The 25,254-nt window shown below is 40.3% G+C and overlaps 2 protein-coding genes across 2 annotated transcripts; both read right to left on the bottom strand.

Annotated features, from left to right (window-relative positions):
- Window positions 1–5,771: 5,771 nt before the first annotated feature.
- Window positions 5,772–7,318, bottom strand: LOC113759221 (putative F-box protein At1g67623). The gene is made up of 3 exons (XM_027301791.1): window positions 7,197–7,318; window positions 6,936–7,098; window positions 5,772–6,179 (listed from the first exon to the last, which is right to left on the bottom strand). Exons 1-3 carry the CDS (start codon window positions 7,316–7,318, stop codon window positions 5,772–5,774), a joined length of 693 nt encoding a protein of 230 aa, XP_027157592.1.
- Window positions 7,319–21,496: 14,178 nt separating this feature from the next.
- Window positions 21,497–24,833, bottom strand: LOC113759220 (protein FAR1-RELATED SEQUENCE 5-like). Its single transcript, XM_027301790.1, has 2 exons — window positions 22,547–24,833; window positions 21,497–21,639 (listed from the first exon to the last, which is right to left on the bottom strand). The coding sequence occupies exons 1-2, from the start codon at window positions 24,831–24,833 to the stop codon at window positions 21,497–21,499; spliced, it is 2,430 nt and encodes an 809-aa protein (XP_027157591.1).
- Between the last annotated feature and the right edge of the window lie 421 nt (window positions 24,834–25,254).

Raw genomic sequence — 25,254 nt, 5'->3', positions numbered from 1 at the left:
TGTTTAGACGAGAAGTTGCCAACAACCATCTGCAATGAAAACAGGCTAAACTCAGTACATGCCAACGTTTGTAGCAGGAGTATATGGCTGACGCATCCTGCATTTGACAGCAATTACAGGCATTATCTGATAATTTTTCCTCATGTGCATTCCGGAACCTCAAAGACAACATACGTCATTCCAAACTTCGACATTTTTAGAATTTGTATAAAAAAAGTCAGCGACGGGCGTTTGCAAACAAAAACACAAGTAAGGGAAGAAAGTAGTACCAACATATAAGAATTTAACAGGCCCAATGTCTCACTAAAGCACAAAAGCTTTGGTTGTGTGTCCCATCAGAAGAGAGGTATTCGCCTTCCAAAGGTTTGGAGAAGCTTCCGTACAGTGAACAATGATCTTCCTCGTGCTTTCAAATTTTCCTTTTTTTCTTGGTCTGTGCATATGAGCAGACGCAATTTTAGCTATCATAACGAGGTGTTGAACTACTGTGAACATATTCGTGAACATGAATGCAATGGATACCTCCGCATAATATCTGATTGGGGCTTCCCGTTTGCGCGTCACTCGCTTTGCTGTGTTCTGCGGTCCAAGCTTGCTGACAACATTAACATAAAAGTTCCACTCCACACTGCCTTCTGTTACGGCTGATTGTCCAAAACGGTTTCGCTGAATGAAATCTTGTACATTATCGGCACTGGCCAATTTCTTCAGGTGTCGTACAAAATCTCCTTCAGGATCTGCAAATAAGTTTTGTGTCAGCCCAATATTTCACCCTGTGTAAACCTACCAAAAGCCACATTTGAAAACATCGCGAACCGCGTCTTACCCAAATAATTGTCTTCTACAGTGTAACATGTATAAGAGGTGGGGAAGATGGCATTGTACGGCTGAAGAATGAGTAATACGGAAACAGTTAGCCCTGATCATGTTGTTTGTGCATACCGGAACATATACAACATAACGATCAGCGGGTATGGTGCACTTACAGAATTAAGGAAGGATTTATACGGAGAATCATCGACTAATATCGTGTTAGAGCTGTTGTACGACTTATATTCTCCCCACACATGTTGAAGGTCCTTAAACATCACCTTTTTGTCTGGATTTTCGCCAAGGCTGGTTTGTGTCATAGTGCACCGCGACTGATCCTGCGCAATATTGATTGTTCCCGACTTTCATTTATGAGAAGTCTTACACACGGACTGACTACACACAATCGAAGTAATTTGTCAATGACATCTCACCCAAACAAATAACAGTCTCTGCTCCAAACGTTCATTCATTTTTTCGGATAGCCTGTCCAACACTGGTTGAATGTTGTGCCTGCAGAAAGCACAGGTGTGTTGATTTAAGAACATAACAGAAAAACTTGTGGACGTTGCAGTTAACGAAGCAATTCAAATATAGGTTGGCGGATACCTTAGCTTTGATGACCAAACAGCCACCTCAAAATATGACAGACAGACCTGCAAAAATTCAAAGCAACGTGGTCTGAAGTTAAAGTCCCGATTTCTGGTCATCCTTGTAAATGGACTGCCCAGAAGCAGTCCATTCAAATCAAGAATAAGAAGCTTCTTCTTTGAATCATTGGCGGACGCAAGTTCTGGCGGGCTTGTTTTCACCCTTGTACCTTCGGCTGGGGAAAAATTGAAGGCATACAGCATTTCAGCACACGGATTTGCTTTTTAGATCCAATTTAAATGTCATAATGCAAAATCAAAGAAGCGGAATTGGAAAGTGTAAAGCAAAGTTGTGGGCTCCAGAATATATTAGCCCGATTTGTGAGCAGCAGCCCTGCAATAATATCATAGGTGGAGTAGAAAAGCAATTTGTGACCGCGATGGTCACGAGGAGATGCATCGGCACAGAGGTACATACACTTTTTATGGTTTCGTCTAAACAATGATTAATTTCGTACCAACAATTTGCTACAGCCCTAAAGAATTTAAAATTTAATATTGCCTTCATATGCAACGAACAAATTACAGTAAAGGCGAGACAAAATGTACCGTTCCCTGTTTCCTGATGCCCCACATCCTTGGTAGCATCATCTTGCAAATCTCCTCTGGTTACAGCCTCATGTGCCTGTTTGTTTTCTATCAGGAAAGCAGCATAAGCGAACGGGTCCGCAAGTTTCCCCAAAGCGATCTCCCAGGCAATAAATTTTCTAGCAATGACAACATCAATCTGTACATACATTCAGAAACAATGTCAGACGCAATAGAGGTGATGTTGCCACAAGGGGTTGTCCATTTGTGCACTTACAAATTGTGGCCGACACCCCTTTGCCCAACATTGCGCAAACTTCAAAGTGAAAACCCCGCAACTCGCCGCGTCTGTCTGTTTTAGTTTGTGTTTTACAACAATAAAGGTCCAGGGGTGATTTTCATGGAAAATTTCCATCAAAATCCATTCCTAAAAAAGGAAATAAATACAGCAAGTATCGAATGTTAGAAATATGTTACCTTGTACGCAAATGAAGCTAAGGTACGCTTTTGAAGTTTACTCACCACAGATTGCATCAAACCTTGGTAGAAGGTTTTGTAATTGTGCATAGAATCAACAATGTACACTTGTTTGTCCTTGACATGTGCAATCATGAGCAACCAATGATTTGAATAAACGATTGGGAAAAAAATCTGCAATCGCATACAACAAGCAATGTTGAATGTGTTAAAAGCTAAGGCATGTTAGGCTGAATCCAATTCCACTAACATGCCTTAGCTGCAACTCATATTGTATAAGAATGTAAAGGCGAGAATGATAGCTATTGTTTACCTTTTCAGGATTTGTCATGGAGTCGTCATTGGTCTGTTGAACGAATGTTTTTTTGGTTGCGGGAGATATGCATGGATAGTCTAACACGCATTTCAGCTACAACGAAGTTATTGAGAAGCAAGTATTAGGTCCACATTTTGCAAGGCACAACAGCACATACAATAATTTTCGTTACGTACCCAAAACATAGGATTGAAGAAAACAAATTGCTTATATTCTTTCTGCAGTAAGTGAAGGTACTGGGTCACAACCTTCACAGAATGGAACAAATTCAAACACTCAACATTGAGTTATTAATTTTAGCGACATTAGTGAACAAGGTACGGCTGTGCAATCGCATAAAAAGCTTACTCTGTCACTGAGACATGTCTCCAGAAGCATCACTTGCTCCAGTTCTTCTGTTGTAATATCAAAGAGATGCTGCCTATCTAGTGTACTGACACAGCTGTGAACAATGATTGACATGAGTGCAATAATCGCATGAAAGCGAGATCAGTGTTTCCCATTGACAGTACCGATATTTTAACATACATCTGCGGGACGAGGTGTCTGACATGAAAGCATACGGCCTCTTTCAATTCATCAGGTGCTACGCCGGAGGCTTGTGGTACGCACTGGACAATAAAGGTATTAGCATATATAAAGTAGATTACAGGAGAGCGCAAGAGCATGTCTTACATCTCGTAGAAATGGCAATTCCTCAAATCTCCTGTCCATCACTTCGTTGGCACCAACCCGTTGTAAAATTTGTGTCACTTTATCCACAACCTATTAATACAAATATTGGGTTATGCCCCTGTGTTGCCATCGAGAAGAAGAAACAAAAAGCAGTACAATAACATTGTCACATACACTTGCCCCTTTTGTGGTTTGTTCAGATAGTATGACAACATCTTCAAGGTGTGCCTTTTCCCCCACAACCGGCCTCACCTCGACCCCAGCACACTTCCCCCCCTTATCCATCTCTTTTATTTCTGAAACTTTTGTATTCGCGTCCCCAGTCGGACCATTGACAGCATAAGAGGTATAGGATTTCTTCCACATCCAACCACCATCTTCAGATTTGAATGCCAGTTTTTTTAAGTACGATACTCCCATTTTTTGGGCGTAAAATCCTTTGTCAACATGGTCAGCCAAGAATGGCACATTAAAGCGCCTAAAGAGCCTGGTCAGCAACATACCAAAAGGGAGATGTGTTATCTTATTCTCCCTGCTCCTAATCTTCCTAATCCTGTTCAGCATTGTTGCAATGATCAAATTGCCTATGTTGACGGGTTGCTTGTGTAACATATGCCACAATATAACTCTTTCTAATGCACCAACCGAAGTGATACTTCCGGCTTTGGGTAAAATGTTATGAGTTATTATCAGATGTAACAGCCGTGGCAACACTTTCATATACGGCCCATAAAACATAGTTTTTTTCCCCATGTTCATAACTCTGTCACCATTTTGCCTAATCTCTCCAAGAAATTGTAGGTCATTGTACCCCTTGACAGCAACCTTATCTACATTCTTTGCGCTAATCCGTTTATAGTCAACCGTGTATCCACTGTCAACCAACCCAAACTCTGAACACAAAACCTCAGTAGACAATTCCATGTGTACATTCCTAACCACTGAACGCAGAACAGACTTCTGCTTATTTGCCCTACAGTTAGCATAGAATTCCCTAACCATCGCAGCATAGCACTTGTCATTATGTGCCAGCAAATTTAACAAATTTTGGGCATTAAGATATTCCGTGATATCCATACACTCACCAGCGAGAGCTTCTACGTCGACCCACATGCCTGCATAAACTGGAAGACTCATACAGACCTCCATGTTACTGGCTATGCCTGCTTCGGGATGCGATTCGAGTGTTGAGTAGTTTGAACAACAGAGGAAGCGAAGGCGAAAAATCCGATTTATTTGGACCTTGGCGCCCCTCTGAAATTTCGAAATGCTCGAAATTTCAGAAGGGGGGGGAAGTTTAAACCGAAGCCGTTTAGTGTGTTCACACAACAAGGGAAGCAATATTTGATGGGCTTAACAGGAGAAAGGATGAGAAGGTAAAGAAAGACAAGCTTTTTGTGGGATAATTGATCAGGCGGGGACGGGCGTGCAGGGAGGCATTACCCGATTTAGTCAAACGAAAGTCGACCCGATTCCGTATTGGAGCGTGTATTCCGGAGCGGGTTATGCGGAAGCCAAACCCGCAAGGGGTTACATTACAATCTATTCATAATAACAAATGTAATTATGTATTTATATAATTTATGAATATTAATTACACATATATTATAAGGGATACTTTCAGAAACCTCCCCTCAATTAGCTTATGGAAAAATCAGAAAATAGATAATTTATGGACGATAGCCAAAAAGAGCTGGCGTTTTATGCAAGAACTTGTATCATTTCATTTAAGCCCATAAATAAATTTGTTGACGTAAATCGATTTTATTGTAAAGGGAAGCGATAAAAAGCTGTTCTTATATTGTACTGCAGTTTAATTTTTTTTAGGGTTATCCGATAAATAAATTTAGTGTTAGCAAAAAGGATTCTCTGTTGTTGCCTGGAGGAAAGGCATAAAGAGTTCAGAAACATTAACGTAAATCGATTTGCTTTTTATTGTAGGCCATAGGAAAAATTTTATTTACGCAAAAATGGGTACTCTGTTCTTATAATGGAGGAAAGCCATAAAGAGCTGGTCAATTAAATATTAATCGATTGTATTGTACTTTTACCCGATAAAAAATATTAATTTATGGCAAAACGGGTACTCTGTTCTTATCTATTTCCAGGAAAGCCATAAACAGCTGGGCTTTCACGAGAAAGTCATACTTTGCAGAACATACAAGGGCCAACATAAGCTATTGTTACGGACTCAAACCAGTAATATTAAGAGAGTACGAAGTAGCGGTCAATTCAGTGAAAAAACATAATAAATAGGTACACGCTGGTGACAAATTTGTTCAGTAAAAGGAGTTATGAACATTGTATGTTATACACTAACGGTTGGGTAGGGCGGCACAAATTGCTGCAATTTCTTCATCGCAAGCGCAGCCTTCACATGTAATCTCCTCCACGTCATCGGCATCCATAGGCCATGAAGATGTTTTCCTCTCGTGTGTCATGGCACAACAAATGGGCGCTGGGTTTAGAAACACAGGATTCTTGACCCATATCATCCTCACCAGCGCTCGCAAATTTTCACGACAAAGTTTCCATGCCCCTTGCAGAAATCTGGATTTCTGCAACCCGCTGAGCAGTCCCATGCCTCTGCGCTTGAACTCGTCGGTACCAACAAAGAGGTAAATGATTCCCAACGCATATGCAGCGTCGGGGTGGCCTGAATCGGCAGCCTCTTCGAGGCATTCCAATGCAGCGTCCAAATGCTTGTCCGAAAAATAGTCAACCTAAGCAGTGCAAGGATACTCTTGCGTAAAACTGATTGAAATAGTAACGAAAAAGTCAAAAAGTCCAGGCGGACCAGTGCCAGCGGGACAAGAATTATGTAGTCATGACCAAAGCACCACAGTGATGAGTGGGGGTAAGGCTAATCTAGCTAAACTTAGACCCTTTACTTAAATTAACCACAAAATAAAGAACTATCCATCTTAACCATTTTTTACCAAGAATAAGACGCATTGTCTTGTATGTTCAAAGGCTGATGTTTTTCACTGACAAACAGGGGCACTGTTTACCCATCAAACTCAAATTGGTATTGCCACACTGATCTATTTAATCAGCTCGTGTATCTCAATTTCTCTACTGCCAGATTTGCCAAAATGTTCCTACAAATGTTCATAATGTGCAAAAAGATGGGCCACAAATGAGCATGTATGAGGTTGTTTTCTACATTCCGAGTTTGCAAGCTTTCTTTTGTAACTTTCTCTGCTACTCAGAATTCTTGAAGTTATCTTCAGAAGCAGTGCTAGCCAGACAAAATTTCACATAATAGCAATTTTTTGTGACCTAAAAAAGTTAAGTAAAATGTAAAGAATTGGCAATATAGAATATTGATGTCATTGATGCTGACATAATTCTGCCCCAATACTATGTTTTGGGGGTAAAGTTTGCAGACCAAACTCAGAATGAAGTTGAAATGAAACAGATGATGTGAGCTTAGTCTACATATTTTCAAGCAAACGGGACATCGGCGCCATGCTTACCACGGCTTTCCGATACATCGCTTCTGGATTTTGGCATTGTCTGCACTTCTTCAGGAACCTGGATACTTTGTCGTTTTTGTGCCAGGGGACGATTTCAAACTTCTCCAGTGACACCCGCTGGTATATGGTGTCTGCGGCGGACGCCTCGTTAAACAACTTGCAGCTGCAAAATAAGAGAAATGATCCATTAAACTCAAACGAAAACCACATGTCAAACAAGAATTTGCGTCTTCGTCTGTGTATTAACAGAGTATAACCAACCATAGTTTTGCGCTAAAAAGATCAGTCGAGGAAGATGACCCGACACGTGCAAGGACCTCCGATACCACCTCGGTGGGAAGGGAGAGGATGGAGGTAGTTGATTTCCCTTGTTGGTTGGCCATGTCCGGATAACACCTTTTACTGCCAACAGTTGAGTGAATCCGTCAAAACCCCAAGAATGGAGTAAACTTCAAACAACACGTACTTCCAAATAAAATGCAATAACGATTAATACGGTTATATGCAGATTACAAGTTTCTGGGACACCGACTAACAGTAGCGAAAAACGAACAGAAATGGGACAGTGGCGCCTTCTCCTGCAAACGACGCAACATTCTGTCGTCAAAAAACAGTCATCCGAAACAATTTATGAAACCCAACAACGTAAGTGTTGATACGGTATAATCATTGTAGCCGTAAAAATACACCGATAGCAAGGGAACATGAACAGTCACGAAGGACGCGTTCATCGTAAATTGACGGACATTCATCGCAGACCAAAGGAGCTTCGACAGTGATAAACATTCGGAGACATACTTCGTACCTGTAATGGGTCGTCTACCAGCTTCTACAAGTCGGTAGCACAGATTTGGCAGACAGGTCCGGCGGGGTAAATGGCAACCAAAAGGTCGCGTCCGATGCATATACGTAAATTTACACTGACTCCTCGTATGGTGCCACGGATGTCCCAACTGTAACCCATTCATTGACAAGACCCATAAAGAGCTGGTGTTTAGTCGCCAACTGCGGTAAAAGGCATAAAGAGCTGATGTTTATCCTCTGTCAGGGTTTTCTCTATTATAATATGCTTATGTATTATTTTTTTTTATAAACAAATTAAATTAAAACTATAATTCAATTGAAATATGAGAGAAAATGAGTAGGGGATTGTACCTGTAATGGATTGTAAATTGTATACATCCTTGTAATCATAAATCAAGAATTAATACTCTTGGGAATACAAAGGGACATCCACACTTGTAGTTGTTTCATAACAATTTTTTTTTATGTAACTTTCACATATTTGATTTATGTTACACAGAACACATTCTAGGTTTCCTTGGCCCGCTATTTAACCAAAATTTTCCGATACAGACCCGGTATGTTTCCCATACCCGGTATGTTCTTCGGTACAATGGCTTCGCTACAAAACCTGTCAATTTCGCACAAAGAGTTGGTATGTTATGCGCTATTTCTTTCTCTTTTTTGAAATAATGAACATACTAAATTTATGTTAAATACATAAATTTGACTTTCAGAAATTGGCGCCAAATAACTTCGTCTATTGCAGCCTAGGAGTAATAATTTTTTAATCACCTTCATTACATATTAAACTTGTGTTATTCTAGTTAAGTGTAATTACCAACCACCAGATACATTTGTCAATCAGTTAACGTACGTAAATTTAAAAGGTGATATAATAATATTTTCACGGAAGGAAAACAAATAGGTTTTGTATTTAACATAAATTAAATACGTCAAAGTTTTAAAAAAAAGGTGATTGCCCAGTATGTTATCCGTTTTGTATAGGTTTCCTCTATTACCAGTTTCTTCCATATAATTTGTTTCATTACTTACTTATTTTATGTTAAATAGCTAACATACTAGTTGACCTAAAATTTATGAAAATCGGCATATTTCCTGGCACAGCAACGTAACTCCCCAATTTTTGGTATTGTACTTACAACCCCTCAACTGTAGTAATCATTCTACTAATTTAATCTTCTTTCAAACTTCTACCAATACAAGGACCAAAGGGGCATCCACGGAATAAACATACCTTGTCACAGATGAAAAAAATAGTAATCAGATTTTCATTGCTGTGTTACAAAAAAAACGCAAAAGTAAGGGACGTAAGTGAAATTTTGTGCAGCTCAGTGGATGCCAGTGAAAGTATCAGAAACCTCAGGGGAGGTTTGTGACATTATTCATATTTATTATTGTATTCGTTCCGAAACATCAACTAAATAAGCAAGCAAACTAATGTGTTGACTACTGTTCGGGAAAACCTATTCCCTCCAACCCCCCAAATTCGTGTAAAAGAACCTGTCCGTGGACACCGTGGGAAGGCAGTGTCCTTGTGTTTGGCAGGGATAAAGTTAGGCGGTGTACCGGAGGAGATTAACCCTTGCGAATGGCTTCTTCGTCTTCGGCCGGATCGGCCAATACTGCGGTGTGGCCTACATTATATTGCAATTGTGGTCGAAGCTGTGCGGTTCGTGCTGTCTGGAAGTCTGAAGCAAACAGGGGGCGCCACTACTATCGCTGCGCTAACGCCGTGGTAAGTTCTTCGGTATAACTGATACTACAAATATTTCGGATTGCTAAGGTAGTTGTATTGCAGAGGCCCTGTCGAACGTTCATTGGCTGGTGTGATGAGTTTGCAAGAGCAACGGGGTTTCAAGTTCCCGATCCCGCCCCGTCAAGTACCGCCCCCGTTACCAATACATCGGCGGCAGAGGTGTCTGCCGTCATACATGAACTAAGAAGCATGCAAAGGAACGTGACGATCCTTAACATTGCTGTGGTAGCTGTGGTGGCGGTTGTCCTTGTTCTGGTTCTGAAACCGTGAATTAATGTGTTGCCGGTGATTGCATTCCCTCCGAACACCCCCTGTACAGTACTGGACTATCTATTCCATAACGATAGAATGGGCATTTAGGCTCGTTTAAAGGGTCTTGTAATTTTGGTTGCTGGATGAAAAGGCATTGCCTTTTGTCCATCCGTTGTAAACCGGTGGTTGCCGCATGTGCGACTAAGTTGGCCCAACCGGCGCAGTGTTACTGTGTAAATGGTGATTTTGCGTTATATAACATACTACGTTTCCGTATTTGGTTTTTGTTTACATTGTGCATCATGTGGGGAACCGAATTGCATGTTCCCTTTGTCCCCCGAAATGTCTGTGCGGATGACGTACTAGGGATCGTTGATTCATCGATGAACAACACTAGTCACTGCGATGGCAACCGCTGCGTTGGGAGTGTATGTACTTCAGCTTAGCCAGCCAACTGAACACCCAGAAGCTTACGGCCAACCAATTCGGATGTGGCACACAATTGTGTTGTTTTATCACAGCTAAATGTGTGGAGTTGAACGACGAAACAACTTCTTACTTATATATTTCGATTTAAGTACCTCCGCTTACATATCCGACAAATGGTGCACTCCTAATTTTCACGCCTTGCATATTATCATCCCCTAACCCCTACGGCCCTACCCTTCATACGCTTACAATCAAAACCATGCATGGTACGCCCAACAACAGCAAGGGCCATGAACAAGAAACCACCCACCATCCAAATATGATGTTGAACAAAAAAATTAAAAGCACACCGTTGTACCTGCGACCGTTCACTCGAAACGCTCCACAATAAGACCAAACATAGGGTTTAACGAGGCAACCGTGGTAGCTACCCTGAGAAAGCTGCGGTATTTTTTGCGCCGCACAGTTAGGAGAAGGCTGTCTATAGCATCTCTGTCTTCAAACGTGATCTCTACAGCTGATGGATTCCAGCAAATGGTTGCGGTGTGAAGGTTGTCCGCAATGGCAACGTTGCGTGTCATACTGGCGGGATACCCCTGTTCAGCCAGAAACCGTGTTACAGACCAGTCTTGAAAGTTGGCGCCAAAGAGGATCCAGACGTCCGTATGGAGCAGGGGTTTTAGCCCGAGGAAATGTGCAACAAATTCCTCCTTGCCCACAAACCAGGCATTGTAGGTCATGATGTAAAACGCCTTCAGGTTCTGCATAAGGGGGAGTGGACGACGGCGCCACTTGACCAGCGACCGGAATACTTCCTCGTTCGCAATGGGGTTGCGAACGGGGATGCAAGACACCAGCATCGACTGCGGAAACTCCGCTCCGGGAAACCTGTCTAACCGAACCAGCGCTTCCTCAACGATCCACTTCACTCCAATGTGGTGAAGTGGTAAGACCTCATCTTGAAAGTAGCCGACCATGCCTCCGTTGTGGAGGACATGTATTTCAGGAAGTCGTCCAAGTGCCATGAGTCAGTCTGCAAAAGCATTATGTTACATGAACTCAGATGGTCGGTTCAGGGCTTACAACATACAGAACGAAGCGAATCTTTCGTATACATACATGTTACAGGTGGTAAAGAAAGATGCGAACCTTATAGAACGTGGTTGTAGAAGCTGAAGCGGCATGCAATAGCGAAGGCTGTTGTGCGAAACCAATGCGGGGGTGAATGGGCATGCAACGAAGATGTTTACTTGTGTGAAGCTTTTATAGGAGGAGAAATGGATGACGCACCTGAGTTTAAATGGAGGAGATTGCATTGCATCGACTGAGTGGTTAACAGCAGTTTGGCCTCTATAATGATTCCTTTTCCGGACTACGGTTAACGAACCAAAGTTAGGTTAGTGCGATAATAAGTCACAGTTGGCATTGCATCTAAATTTTTATTTGGGATAAATACAAGAACCAAATCGCATGCATATTTATGAATTGCACTACTCCGCTGTACAAGACCAGCTGTGGACGGGTTCGGTAGGGATATGAGAACAGAGGACCCATTAACGTAAACAGACATGTTTTTACGAAAACAATAATATCAATGATGTTTGGAAGGAAATACCAGCCTTTTATGTGTTTCCGACAAAAACTCTACAGGGTAGACGGATGTTCCTTCTACAAAAACATTTGGTCGAATAACAATGCAACCGTTTTCGAAGAAAATAGCAGCTGGATGAAAAGCATTCCTCCATTACAACAAAACAGTACCCATTGTTCCATACACAAGAACAATGGAAGGGATAAAAAATACATTTTTTTAATAAAACGGCAGCTCTTATACAATTCGGAAATTCGTCCCTCTTTTTTAATTTTAGAAGGTTAAAAGACCAGCTCTTTAAGTAGTTCCTACTGCAGTAAGTGTTGACTACCCGTTTTCCGCAAAACACGTTATGAAGTTGGGATGACATAAAATGCCAGGCCGTTCTCGCATAAAACACCGGCCATACTTGCCTTTCCTCCATTCAAGTCAACAAATACGTTTCCTACTCTAGGTCGAATGGGGCCAAGCAACAGACTTTTTTTTTTAAATCATAATACATTTGTATCACTTACTGTATCTTTTGCTCTCTATGTTGGATGGGAGCCTACGGAAGCGGTAGTAGGAGTTAGTGGGTTAATAAGACCCAACTAGGTTCACCAACTGGTGTAAGGCACAGCTGTTTTATTTTTTAAGGCCGCATAAAATTTGGCTCCGGTGGTGATCATACGAGCCACATGGCTTACAACGAGCTCATGTGGGACAGCAAAATTGCCTCGCTTGGTGTGTGCGGTTGGAGAAGCCTTCACAATGGAGCTCATGACAAGACTGGCGCCAGTCTTGCTTATATTAGACAACCCTTCACAGAGTTGTACGGTTGGCAGATGAAGAACGGTCGAACGTCAAAGTTGGCCCAGCTTTAACTCACATTCCAATGTCAGTTTTCTTACTTTTTCAATGACTACTGACCATGGCCCTTCACATATGCTTTGGGGTGGAACACTGGCGCCTGGCGGACGAAATCGCCATTGGACTATGGCGAAAGGACGAAACCTTTTCCCCCCCCCCTCAAATTTAGTCCGATATTTAGCGGCCATATGCACTGTGCAACACATCAGCAAATTCTTTTTCTTTACATTTCATAAACGTAAGTGTTAGTATTTCACATTTCGCGCCTTGTGCAGATTAGCGAAAGACTTAAAGAGTTGGGTTCATTGGTGAAATGGGTTTCTGTAACACAGATGTTTGCAAGGGTAGAATGAGCGATGTTGTTCATTTTACTTTGTCATGGTCCCCAACGAGTTGACTCCGTAAATTGAAATTTACAAATTCGCCTGCTCAATCATTCAAAAAAAGTTTCATTATGCTCCTTAATTATCCAATTAACACGTCCTGTGCCCGGGATTGTATTGAAAATGAAAATAATAATTTGACATCTTTTTATATTGTGGTACGGAATAATAAATAAAATATATACAGAAAATTTGAAATAAGTGATGCATGACGCCCATAAAAAAATGTAATGTTAAATGATTTCGGGTCAACCCGTGGTGACCCGACATGACCGATTTACGAATTAAAACTAATTTAATAAACACATCTTCATTTCCTTCTTCGTTTATCATGGTACAACTCTCACTAAATATGCGAAGTTGGTTTGAAGTTGACAAGTGGAAGGGTAAATAATAGGAAAGCATTGTCAAACTTATTAGTAACACAAAAAACTTAGCTGTTAATATTTGTAGAAGTTAACTTAATCATCTTAAATAAAAGAATATTGTTTAACTAGCAAATAAAAGGGAAATAATGTCATGCATTTAAAAGATCAAGAAACATGGCAGTATTAAAATCCAAAGTAGTGCGTACAATAGTGTGATAAAACTAATATTGGTATGGAAAGAATTTTAAAATGGTACCATTAGAGAACATTATAGATCGGTACAGAGAGATTATACACTCCACATTCAAAAAAGAAACATTATACTTTAAGAGAAAGATTCATATTTCTTCTACTTTTAATGTCTCTTTTGGGATATATGCCCCTTTTGATAATTTTTTTGTCATTTTTTGCATATTCATCCGCAACATTTGCTTATTGGTTTTCTCACATATATCTTCTTCATCTGACTTTCTTTTTTGCCCAAAAGAGGTATGTGATGCTGTGAAAAATTTTCCCCAAATCTAAACAAACAATTTTGTACTGTTTTATTTTATATTTTTCCTGTCACTACTTCTTCATATTTTAATTTTTGGGAAAATAATAGACTAAGGTTGACAACAAGATGAGTGGTGATTACATGAACAATTTTTAGGCTAACAATGAAAGAATTGTAACTACTTTTCCCTCATAAAATAAATAACACCATTATGCAGATTACCAACCCTTTTTTTAAAAATTTGTTATGTCATAATAGGGTGATAGTACTACAATAGAGGACAACAAAATCTAATAAATGAAAATCGAAGGTAAACGAGGATCAGGAAGAAAAAAATGATGCTTATTAAATTAAACAATAATCAGAGTCTCTTAATTTGTGGATAGGTAATTATATTTTAATTTATATACAGTTTATTAATTGTGAAAATTGCTTACAAAATGGAGATTGTGGATGACGTGTAAAATAATTGTTAGGGCTAGCGATTTCGAATTCGAAGATAATATTTTATATCTCTTCATTCAACATTTTGGATCACTAGCTTGTATCCATGATAGGTAGTTAATTTTCATGGTTTTACTTATAGCAAATGATAGCTTCGACATAAAGAAGTGCAAAATTAGATTTCAGAATCTTTTACTTAAACTGGTTCTATATGACTTACTCTTATCCCTTTGTATTGCCCATAATGATAGATAATGTAATTAGAGTTTGAGCTGATTGTTAGGCATTGGACCCGACACGTGCAAGGACTTTTTGGCTAAAGAAGTTAATCATATTTTGTTCATTTCACTAGCTAAAACAATTGCACTTTTCAAAGGAATGCATTTGGCGGTGGAAGTTAGTATTGAGGCTTTCAGCTTAGACTGTCACTCTACAAAATATTATTACAAAATTCAATTTTGATTAAGAACACATATTTGCAATCAAACTAATTGTTGGATTTCAAATTGCATATGTACATTTACAAATATGCCAATTCATGTTTTCATTTGAACTTGCTATACATATTCTATAACTATTTCGTTAGATAATGTTTTCATCTATTTCTAATGCTATTACACATGATTTAAATGGATAGATTAACTCGCTATTTCTCTCAAAAAACAAACAAAAATATGCAAGTTTGTAAATTTTTTTTTGGATGTTGGAGATAGTGACAGGTTTTTTGTGGCTTTCTATATAGTTTATAATTATTACAATTTTGGAAACATTAGCGCTACTCTTCATTTAATTACAACTACAACTATGCTACTATTAAACGGATAATGCACTCATAATGGATTCCCCATCTTTTCTGGGTTGGTATCATTACGTACAGATAATATTGGTTAAAATTTCTTTTTCCAAATATGATATACTTGGGTTAACTTTATATATGAAATTTCTTTTCACAGCAAATTGTAATTGTTTTTATACTTATTATTTTTCGTATATTTCTATTCATTATGTATTTTAACATTTGTTGCTATGTATTTAACTAATGTTGTACACGTCCCTGGCTGTGCGTTGCACAGCCGAGTACCTCTACTATGAAATATGTTGACGGGTTATTTTGATATCAAATATTAACCCGTGTCACATAGTAGTGTCATTGGAGCTGTGGCAACCCGTATTCGTTTATCGTCCGGACAATCCATTACAGGTTCCTTTTCAATTTTAGCTGTTAATGTCCCAAAATTGCGGTTTCTGTTTTTAAATTCAAAATTTTTCATCTTTTAGTCTAATCCCCAATTTCCCCCCTTGCCATAATGAAACGTTCGGAGACATTTTAATTGCTTACGACGCGCAGGTTGGCCACCTGTTTCCTTAGGCGTCCAAGTAAAACTGAAAGGCCAATGAAAACATGCTTAGCACACGCGCCGTCCGTCACTGTAACACATTTTTCCCAATGTGCAACCCTACTTAGAAAGTACAAGGGCATTGCACGCCCAACCTGGCCACAGCCGTTCAAATTTCTCGCGAAGAAAGACGCCTACGCACCTACAAGGCCGCAACACTTAACGGCAAAGCTGTTCATAATCGCGGGTGGGGCGACAGGGATTTTGTGATAGGCTGCGCCGTCACAATATTCGTCCAAAATCCAACTCCAACAGCCGTGCGATGGGCAGGCTCCATCGCTACCGGCCACCGCGTGATGAACAACACTCGCAAGAACTGCTGCTTGATCGGAAAACCCACATATCACACATTTTCCTTGCACAGGGGGTAAATGTTGCAGAATCAATTGCTGCAATTACTTGTGCTTATTTTGCCCTAACTCCTCATTTGGTTTATACGTACATATAAATGGCTGAATTGGTTGTACATTAATGCACAGGAAGTCTATTCAATTTATCCTAGAGGGTCGTCAGTCGAAATTATGGAGTGGTGGAAGAGGCTGCCTCGTAAGGTGGCCGCGAAAGTTGTTAGTGCTGGGTTTGGGGATTTTCTGAGCCACTTGCCCCTGGCCGATAGGGATAGGAAGTTGCCTGTCGCACTTGCGGAGCGATGGTGGGACTCAACAAACTCCTTCCACTTGCCTTTCGGAGAGATGACACTTACACCCTTGGACTTCACCTGTATAACCGGTGTTGCAGTGGGCGGCTTGCCCATTCCGTGGGATTACAATGTTAGGGAAAATGCCAATTACATCAAGGAGCAATTGGGTTGGGTGCCAGCTTTTGCTTCTGCCGGTGCCATCAGAGTTACCGATATATTGTCATTCTACAAAGACAAGGCGATTGACGAGAACGACGACGTCCAGCTGGCACATCTGACTAGAGCTTTCTTTCTACACATGCTTGGCCGCACTTTACTTAGCAACACGGCCGAAACAATTAACCTGTGCTGTCTGCCTGCGCTGGAGGACGTAGATCGTATAGGGGATTATAACTGGGGAGGGGCGGGGATGGCAACCTTGTACAGATTTATGTCCGCCGTCTCCCGACGCCTGACGAAAAGCCTTGGCGGCTTTTGCTTCGTTTGGGAGGTAAGTCCAGAATTGCCTTCACTCTGTGTCAATTCCACATTTCCATGTTCCGTTACATAAACTTTTCTGTCAGTTAGTGTTCATCTCGAACGGTGGACATAATTTGTACGACCACGTGTAGGTGTGGGCTTATGAAATTCTTCAGTTAAGTCCGTATAAACTCAAACAGGACGAGAGGGACGTATTGCCCACAATGTGGCGATGGCGCTCGTGTAATAGAGCCAACCGACAATCACCGTCTACGGTCGAACATTTTCGCCGCGCAATTGACACCATTAACCCGGAAGACGTTAGTTCCCGTACTTAGAACATCCATTAGTTTCTACCGCTGAAGTGTTATTTTAATGTTATGAATTTGTTCCGCCTGTTGAACAAACCAAATGTACTTACGCAAGTATCGAATTGTGTGTCATAGGTCAACTGGCTGCCCTTCCCTGCAATGGCATTGCCGAGTCGGTATCTCAAATCCAAGGAACTAACTGCAACGAGATTGCTTTTGGATGGCCCCATGGGAAGATTTTACTACCTGGGCGAGAGGGTTATTAGGCAGGTGTATGCAGGTGTATGTGCAAAGCAACCTCCCCATCGGCCATCAGATATGTACAGCACTGATACAATTTCGGGAAACAGGCTACATGATGTGCTTCATGGACTGCCCATTGCAAGCCTATACCCTGATCCCCCTCCATATGCTACGTATGACGAGTTTGTGCGCAGCAGGCTAATGAAACCAATGACTTCCTCCACGTTGGCACCCAGTGGGAAGGAGTGCGTAATTCATATGTGTGACCAGTTGCCACTAAGTGAGGCTACAACACCGTCACTGAAACATCCAATTAATTACCCTCCCTGGTCTGTTTTGTGCATACAAACTGATGGATCACTGGAGCAAGAGGGCATTCACAGAGTTGGTGGCGATGTAATAGGGTTGCCTCTTCCATGTGCTGTTGGTGATGTGGTATGGCATTCTTCGTATTGTACTTCACCCGCCATTTAATTTGCGCAATTTGTGTTAATACACCCATTTGTTCCCGCTTAGGTGCCTAGACACTGGTACGAGGACCTGCTTGTTCAGTGCATGGGCCTGAGAAAGAAAGTCTTAGAAAAAAGTGCAGAAATATTTCGTTTGGCATCCAATGTGTCGGACAACTCACAAGTGCTGGACCAAAGGCTACGTCAAATACAGGTAATTTTGGAAACTGCATTCAAGCTCCAAAAGGCGACAGGGAAACGGTGCCTTCGCGGTGGAGTTGGTGGACGGGAATCATGTGTTTGTAAGCGTCCGAACACAAGTGCCGGGACGCAGACATTTACGGATGAGCTTGGTAGAGGCAAAGCTCACGAATGTCAGCGAATTCATAATGCCAAAGGCTGAGCACCCATGGCCCCTCCCCGCAAACAAGGATGTGTAGCCGGAGGAATGAGTATGCAAACTACTTGGGAGTCCCCACCAACAAAGCCAAGCTGTGAGCAATCGCCACGTGTGTTGTGTAACTCTGACAATTTTAAACTTTAACACAGAATATGTTAACAGTTATACCCACAACTAACTAATTTAGTCCTGTTCTTATTTTTCGTCTGTCCCAGATTGTTCTTCACCTGCAATTGAAGTTTGCAGTGAAATTAAATATTGGGTTAATCGCACTTTATCCCCTTTAAGTATAGGCCGTTTCTCACTTTACCCCCCAACGTTTGTTTTTCCTCAGTCTACCCCAAAAACTAACAGTCAACTCTAATGCACATAACGGAATATTGAATAGACAATAATATCCTTATGAAAACACTAAACAACCCAAAATACCCATATATGCTGGTTTATGAAATGCAAGTTTCCAAAATTACCCCGGAATAATAGAGGGAAATTTCCCTCCATCTGGCACGGGACCAAAAAAAAAAAAAAAGACCAACTCTTTATATACCCATTATTGAATAAAAAACCAGCTCTTTATAACTTTCGTCCATTATACTCACAGAGTACCCATTTTTCTTAAATACTAATTTATTTGTCGGATAACATAAAAATAAACCCGTTGTTGAATAAAAGAGCCCCACTTTTCAAAGCTTTTGTTCATTATAAGAACAGAGTACCCATTTTTCTTAAACAAAAATTTAGTTATCGGATATAATAAAAATTAACTCGTTGTTGAATAAAAAACCAGTTCTTTATGGCTTTCCTCCATTACAACAGCATAGTACCCAAGGTGCCATAAATAGAAATTTATTTATCGGATAAAATAAAAATAAATCCATTATTGAATAAAAGACCAACTCTTTATACTTTTCATCCATTATACTCACAGAATACCCAAGGTGCCTTAAATAGAAATTTACTTGTCGGTTAAAAATAAATTTAAATCCATTGTTGAAAAGTGCCCACATGCATGTCGGTTCTAAATAAAAAAAAATAGTTGTTTAAACTCTTTCTAACTTATTCAGGTATAGAACCAAATTAAAGACAATATTAACAAATTATTAATGAAAAATTCTTACATTGTAATTTGAGTAGCCGTAAAATCTTCTTTCCGGATTTTCAAGTGTCCAAGAGGTGCACAATGGTGCCTCTTTACCACATCCCCACATTTTTTGGGGTGATCTTTCAACATTATTTGAAACACTTTGTGACATTTTATGATGCTTTTGGTTGACAAAGAGAAATTTTAGGAACTTTGGAGAGAAATTTTAGGAACTTTGGAATTTGCTAAAATTTATGAGAAAAATTGGCTGCACAATACCACATTTTATAGAACCCAACCAACGGCTAATACCAACCAACGGCTCTTTGAGGGAAAAAGTAGGCTAAAAGCATCAGACACCATTGAGGGGCATTTTTGTCAGCTAAAACCAACGGCCCTTTTCGTATGGCAATTTTGAAATCTTGAAGTTTTTAACGGTGCAATTGCTGACGGAGGGGGTAAACTGAGGAAAAACAAACGTTGGGGGGTAAAGTGAGAAACAGCTTATACTTAAAGGGGATAAAGTGCGATTAACCCTTAAATATTTACAACAAAACAATTTAAATGAAACTTGTTGTTACTATAAATCTTCACATTTAATGCATTACATTTTTCCAGCTTATTTATATCATGACACAAAAGCCTTTTGTATCAATGCAACACGATATATAAGCAGGGTTTCAATTCACTGCGCTAGTTAACCAATTTCTCATATACAAACAAATTTACTAAAATTAAAATAGCGTATTTCAAAGTTGCGCTTCTGTTTCGAAGTCAATTACTCTTAAACAGCTAGTCCTTAACTCATATAATGGAACAAACCCGTAAAGAACTAGTATATTATAGCAAACAATTTATTTTGTTTACTTTAAAATGTTTCATTTATATTAAATATTTCAAAAAATGCTAGTTTTCCTTTCGTAAACATCTCTCATTCCATATATTTGAATTGTATTTGCAAATTTTTAAGTATTTAACAAAATACTTCAAATATTTATAATGAAATGTTCATACAAAACGTGGTACTTCATTCATGTAATACACAAAAGCCATAAAGAGTTGGTACTTTATGGGACATTTCCTTTTTAAACTATTTTTGACTTATATTACGTAGATAACCTACCATTTTTTTGTTTCATAACAAAAAAACTGTACCATTTTCTAAAAATGGTGCCTTACTCCCTAATCCAGCTTTACTTCATGTATTACTCTCTAAGTTTGTGACATTGTTGTTAGGCTTCAGTAATCACTGTAGATGCCTTTTTCCCCAACTAAATGGTAAATAATAATCCCCAACATCACTAATAAATCCCAACTTCATACCATATATTTGTAATTTTCGCCTTCATGATGTCAGCTAAGGGACCCAATAACTCAAAGGCAACGGAGGTCAGTCAAATTTTTACAACCTCAGGGGGTGCCACTGAAAGTGTCACAAATCTCAGGGGAGGTTTCTTAAATTATCCCTAATAAATATATTACAAACCACATCGTAATTGATAGTTATTGGCTAATTAAATATATTAGTACAAATGTATTAGTAAAGTTACTCGAACTAATTAATAATTTCTATTAGTACATTTGTATAATTAGTAGTATAATTTATAATATTAATTATATTACATAAATTAATATACATATATACATATAACTGATAATACCATTGTTATTGGTGCACTGAAGAGACGCATAAGCATTGTGAGCAATGAAAGTAGATCGGGAGAAACAGATGTTACTGTTCCTACACCTGAATGGAACGATGGGCAAGAGAAAAGGCGTTGGGCCTTTTCGGTCATTGGTTTGGATAGCAATGAGAGGAACAAACAGCCCATATCGTAAAAACAGTTTATAGCAGCAGCGTAAGGCACCAGTTTACAAAAGCTGGGCAACTGAAGCTGATTCCCAAGTACCCACTAAGGAAACGTCTATCCCACCAAGAGATTTTGCGCAACATACGCTTCCACTTAATTTCCTATTTACAAAAAAGGAACAACTTTGGTTCCTCTAATAAACAATTTGTCAACTACTTACTCTCCTATTAACCTATAAACAACAGTTACCTGCTTCTGAGGGTTGCTCGGGATTAAGGTTCGTATAAACTGTCAAAAAGGCTTACTGGCTTGACAGAAAGAATATTACCCAAGTGCAGTAGCACTATTTGCTACTGCACTGCTTACGACGCAACCTTCGGTGGAACTACAATGACTTACCCATGGCCTAGCAACCTTGAATACTCTTCACCCCACCGATACATAACAAAAGACAATCCCTCAAGCCGGTGTTGCTCTGTAACCTGTCTGTCGTCACGGCTGCTACTTCCATGCACAACCATACCATCTCTTTCAACCTCTGCATTTCACACATTGTATAAGAATATATAATAGGATTTACACACGCAACAGCAGTGAAATAAGAACAACAATGCCATTTACCAACAGGTACTGCATCAGTACAATGACTGTTTACTACCTTTCAGTGGCTGTCGTCATAACACCTTACAATGGCCCATGACACATTCAAACTTACATTATTTACACTTCAATGGTAACGGAATCACATTTTTTTAAACACCACCACAACCTGTACCCAGCATACCCCCACATTCACGAATACCTTGTAGCCTTCTCATGCTCAAAACAAATTAATGCGAAGGAAAGATACAAACCGTTCCCCTTCTACAGTTTCGTACTTGTTTCATGGAAACACTACTCTTGCACCTCTACTCACCAAAACCTGCCTTATTTATTGCGTAACTGCAAACCGAAGCAAGGCCTCCAGTAGTGCCTCATCTTTCTCCTGGACTTCTTTGTTGGCCAACTGTGTCCCTTCCACCGCTACCCTGTGGTTGTGGTACAACCACAGGTCCTCTCCATTCGCCTGAGTCGCTCCAGCCCGTACCAATTTCAAATGATTTTTCCAGCGAGTCATCCAAACAATTTTCCATATAATCATCATGAACTGCTGTGTTGTGCGAATTCTTTTTGTATGGGCATGTTCGTTGGTTGTGCCCTGCTTGCAATCTTCAACCCATATATCACATGTCAAATAATTTGTGACTACAAGTAATCACGTCAACTAAGCACAATGCTAACATTACACCACTTCAACTTTCTTGCATTGCCAACAACTTTGGATGCACATTTAATTATGTTTTTATTTGCTACTGTTGATAATAAGAACGAAAAATACCCACTTCTTCATTATTACCTTCACTGTCCACTTCATGTATTATATCAATTAACTACTGTATAACTACGTATGCAATTCCGATAGTACCTGCAATGACCACACTTTCTTTTCTTCTTTGCTTCTGCATGCTTGTGATCACCTTTACACCGTGACACCCTGGGATCTAACAGCCCGAATGTTCTTCTACTTCTATCGTTCCTCACTCTTGAATCCATTGCAAATCCGTCTCCCCCATATCCCCTGTCAATCCACTTCTCCTTTAGGTCCACGGAATGCTTGTCAAACATCTGCTGCAGGTCATTAAACGCGTCATCCATGTAGGAGGCATAGTAACACATAGTATTACAGCTGGACTTTAAAGTGCCATATCTGGCCATTTGTGTCAGTTGTTCGTCTGCAACAAATGCTTTCATTCCATTATTACTACAGTAAACTCCCTTTGTCCACCGCTTCGAAATGCATGCTTCTGGGATCCTGTTCATTCCTTCTACCACCATCACGCGAAACATGTGAGCACAAGGAATCCCCTTTGACTCGAATTTCATGCAAGAGCAGATTAGATTCTCCATTGACCTATCATAATCCACCCTCCAACTTATTCCGTGTCCACCATATTTCGAGTAATAATACGTACGACTCCCTCCATCCTCGCTCCAGCCCTCAGAAATTAGAAGTCCTTGCCTGTTCAAATGCTTCCTCACCATGAAGAACACATTCCTTGTAAACACCTCCGCTGCGCTCCACTCTAATTCGGGCAGGATTGTGGTTAAGACTGGTTTTGTGTTTTCGCTTGTGTGAATTGCTTTGCTCTCAGTATGTCGAAGCCACGCTATTGCCAAATCAAAACTTCTAACGAATTCATATAGTCGCATTTTTTCATTCAAGTACTCATTCAAAAAAGCATTCATTTTCTCACACCTTTGAGTACTTCTCATACCTGCAAAAAAATTACCGCGTAAATAGGCCTCTGCCCATAACCTTCTCCTACGGTATAACTCCTTCACCCACTCATTCTCTACCACCCCACATTCATTAACCAACCTAGCCCACCGATCCTCAAACTCAAGAGTGCTACACTTTCTCTCCATCAGGTTATACAACCTGTTATTAAACTCCTCGCAGCGAATATTACTCCGTGCATTTCTATGCAAGTGCCACGAACATAGCCTGTGACAAGCATCTGGGAGAAGATTCTTTATGGCTCTTCGCATTGCACTGTCCCCATCTGTCATCACTGCTACTGGCTTTCTACCTTTCATAGCCTCTACAAATGTACTTAGCACCCATTCATATGTTTCAATCCTCTCATCTGATAGCAGGGCACAGCCAAAAATAGTACTGTTCAAATGGTTGTTTACCCCTGCAAGTACAACTAGTGGCTTGCGGTATTTATTTGTTTTGTATGTTGTATCAAACACCAATACATCTCCAAATACACTGAAGTCCGCACGAGATTTAGAATCTGCCCAAAACAACCTTGCCAATCTTCCTTCGTTATCCACATCATATTTATAAAAGAACATCTCATCGGCATCCTTCTTCGCTGCCAAGAACCCAAGTGCCCCTTCTGCATCGCCATTAAAAATATCTTTTCTACGTTCCTCGTCCATTCGGTTATACAGATCCTTAATGCAAAATCCCACGTTACTATACCCTCCAGCTTTGATAACAAAATGTTTCATTATCTGGCATATTCTGGCCCCAACCAACTTTAGACTTTTTGCCTGCGCATATTCTGCATCGCTCACTTTTCTATGCGACCTAATGTGTTGCACACTTGCCTCTGATGCCAGCGGGTGATTGTGCTCCATAATGAAGCGTGTCACCACATACTTTACCGATTCTATGTCATATTTCACGCGAAAGCAAGCCCCACACCCGGTTCTTGTGATTGGTTTTGCTTCTCTTTTCCGGTCTTCATAATTAAACCACTTTTCATTCCTATAACCTTCACAGCAACATACCCATTTTCTAAATCTTGAAATGCCATCTGCATCTCGTTTGCCATTACTTTTACGAATCCCAAATCCGCTTAGTTTCGCATACAAATTATAGAATTCCCCAGCTTCTTCTTCCGTGTCAAATGTTAATTTCATTACGTCATCCACGCCTATTGCGCCCACCAATTCATTGGCCTCCTCATCTTCGTGTCCTCCTATTGAACCACCGCTTTCTTCAATGAATGTGTGTCGGTCACACTCAGGTTCTTGGTTAAGGTCAAATGACCTTAACCTGCCGCAACCATCCATCCCCATTCTTCCGTTCTCTGTTTCCTGCACCATGTCATGAGTTTCAAAGTTATGGACAAAAGTACTCACCTTTGATTTCTCTACTTCTGTTCCACGCCGCTGCATTCTTTCACCACAGCTTCGGAAGGGCCTTCCTCAGATATATGTACCGTCACCGCCTGCGCCTGAATTTACGCCAGTAGACACCACCTCTGTCTATTCCGCCTTGACTTCTTCTTTACCAAATTTTTGCCTTCGTCCGACCTCACCACCTGTCTGCAAACACACCCATCACTGCGGGCCCCAACATGGCTGTGTGTTTAGTACCTATTACGCTTCCTCTTCGGTGGCCCCACCATGGCTTTGTTTAGTACACAAAGCTTCGTCTTCGATGTTTTATACAACAAAACCGGCACCGGCGTGTTAATTTTTATGCTTTCCGATAAATAATTTTGTATTCAACGAAATTGGGGTCTCCTGACTGTCTGATGGACGAATGCCGTAAAGCGCTGGTCGTTTATAAGACAACCGTTTTAACTACATTTTA

The sequence above is a fragment of the Coffea eugenioides genome, chromosome 2 (assembly GCF_003713205.1).
Source record: "Coffea eugenioides isolate CCC68of chromosome 2, Ceug_1.0, whole genome shotgun sequence".
Lineage (NCBI taxonomy): Eukaryota > Viridiplantae > Streptophyta > Magnoliopsida > Gentianales > Rubiaceae > Coffea > Coffea eugenioides.
The sequence above is the reverse complement of the archived record's forward strand: the minus strand, read 5'-3'. Positions and strand labels throughout refer to the sequence as shown.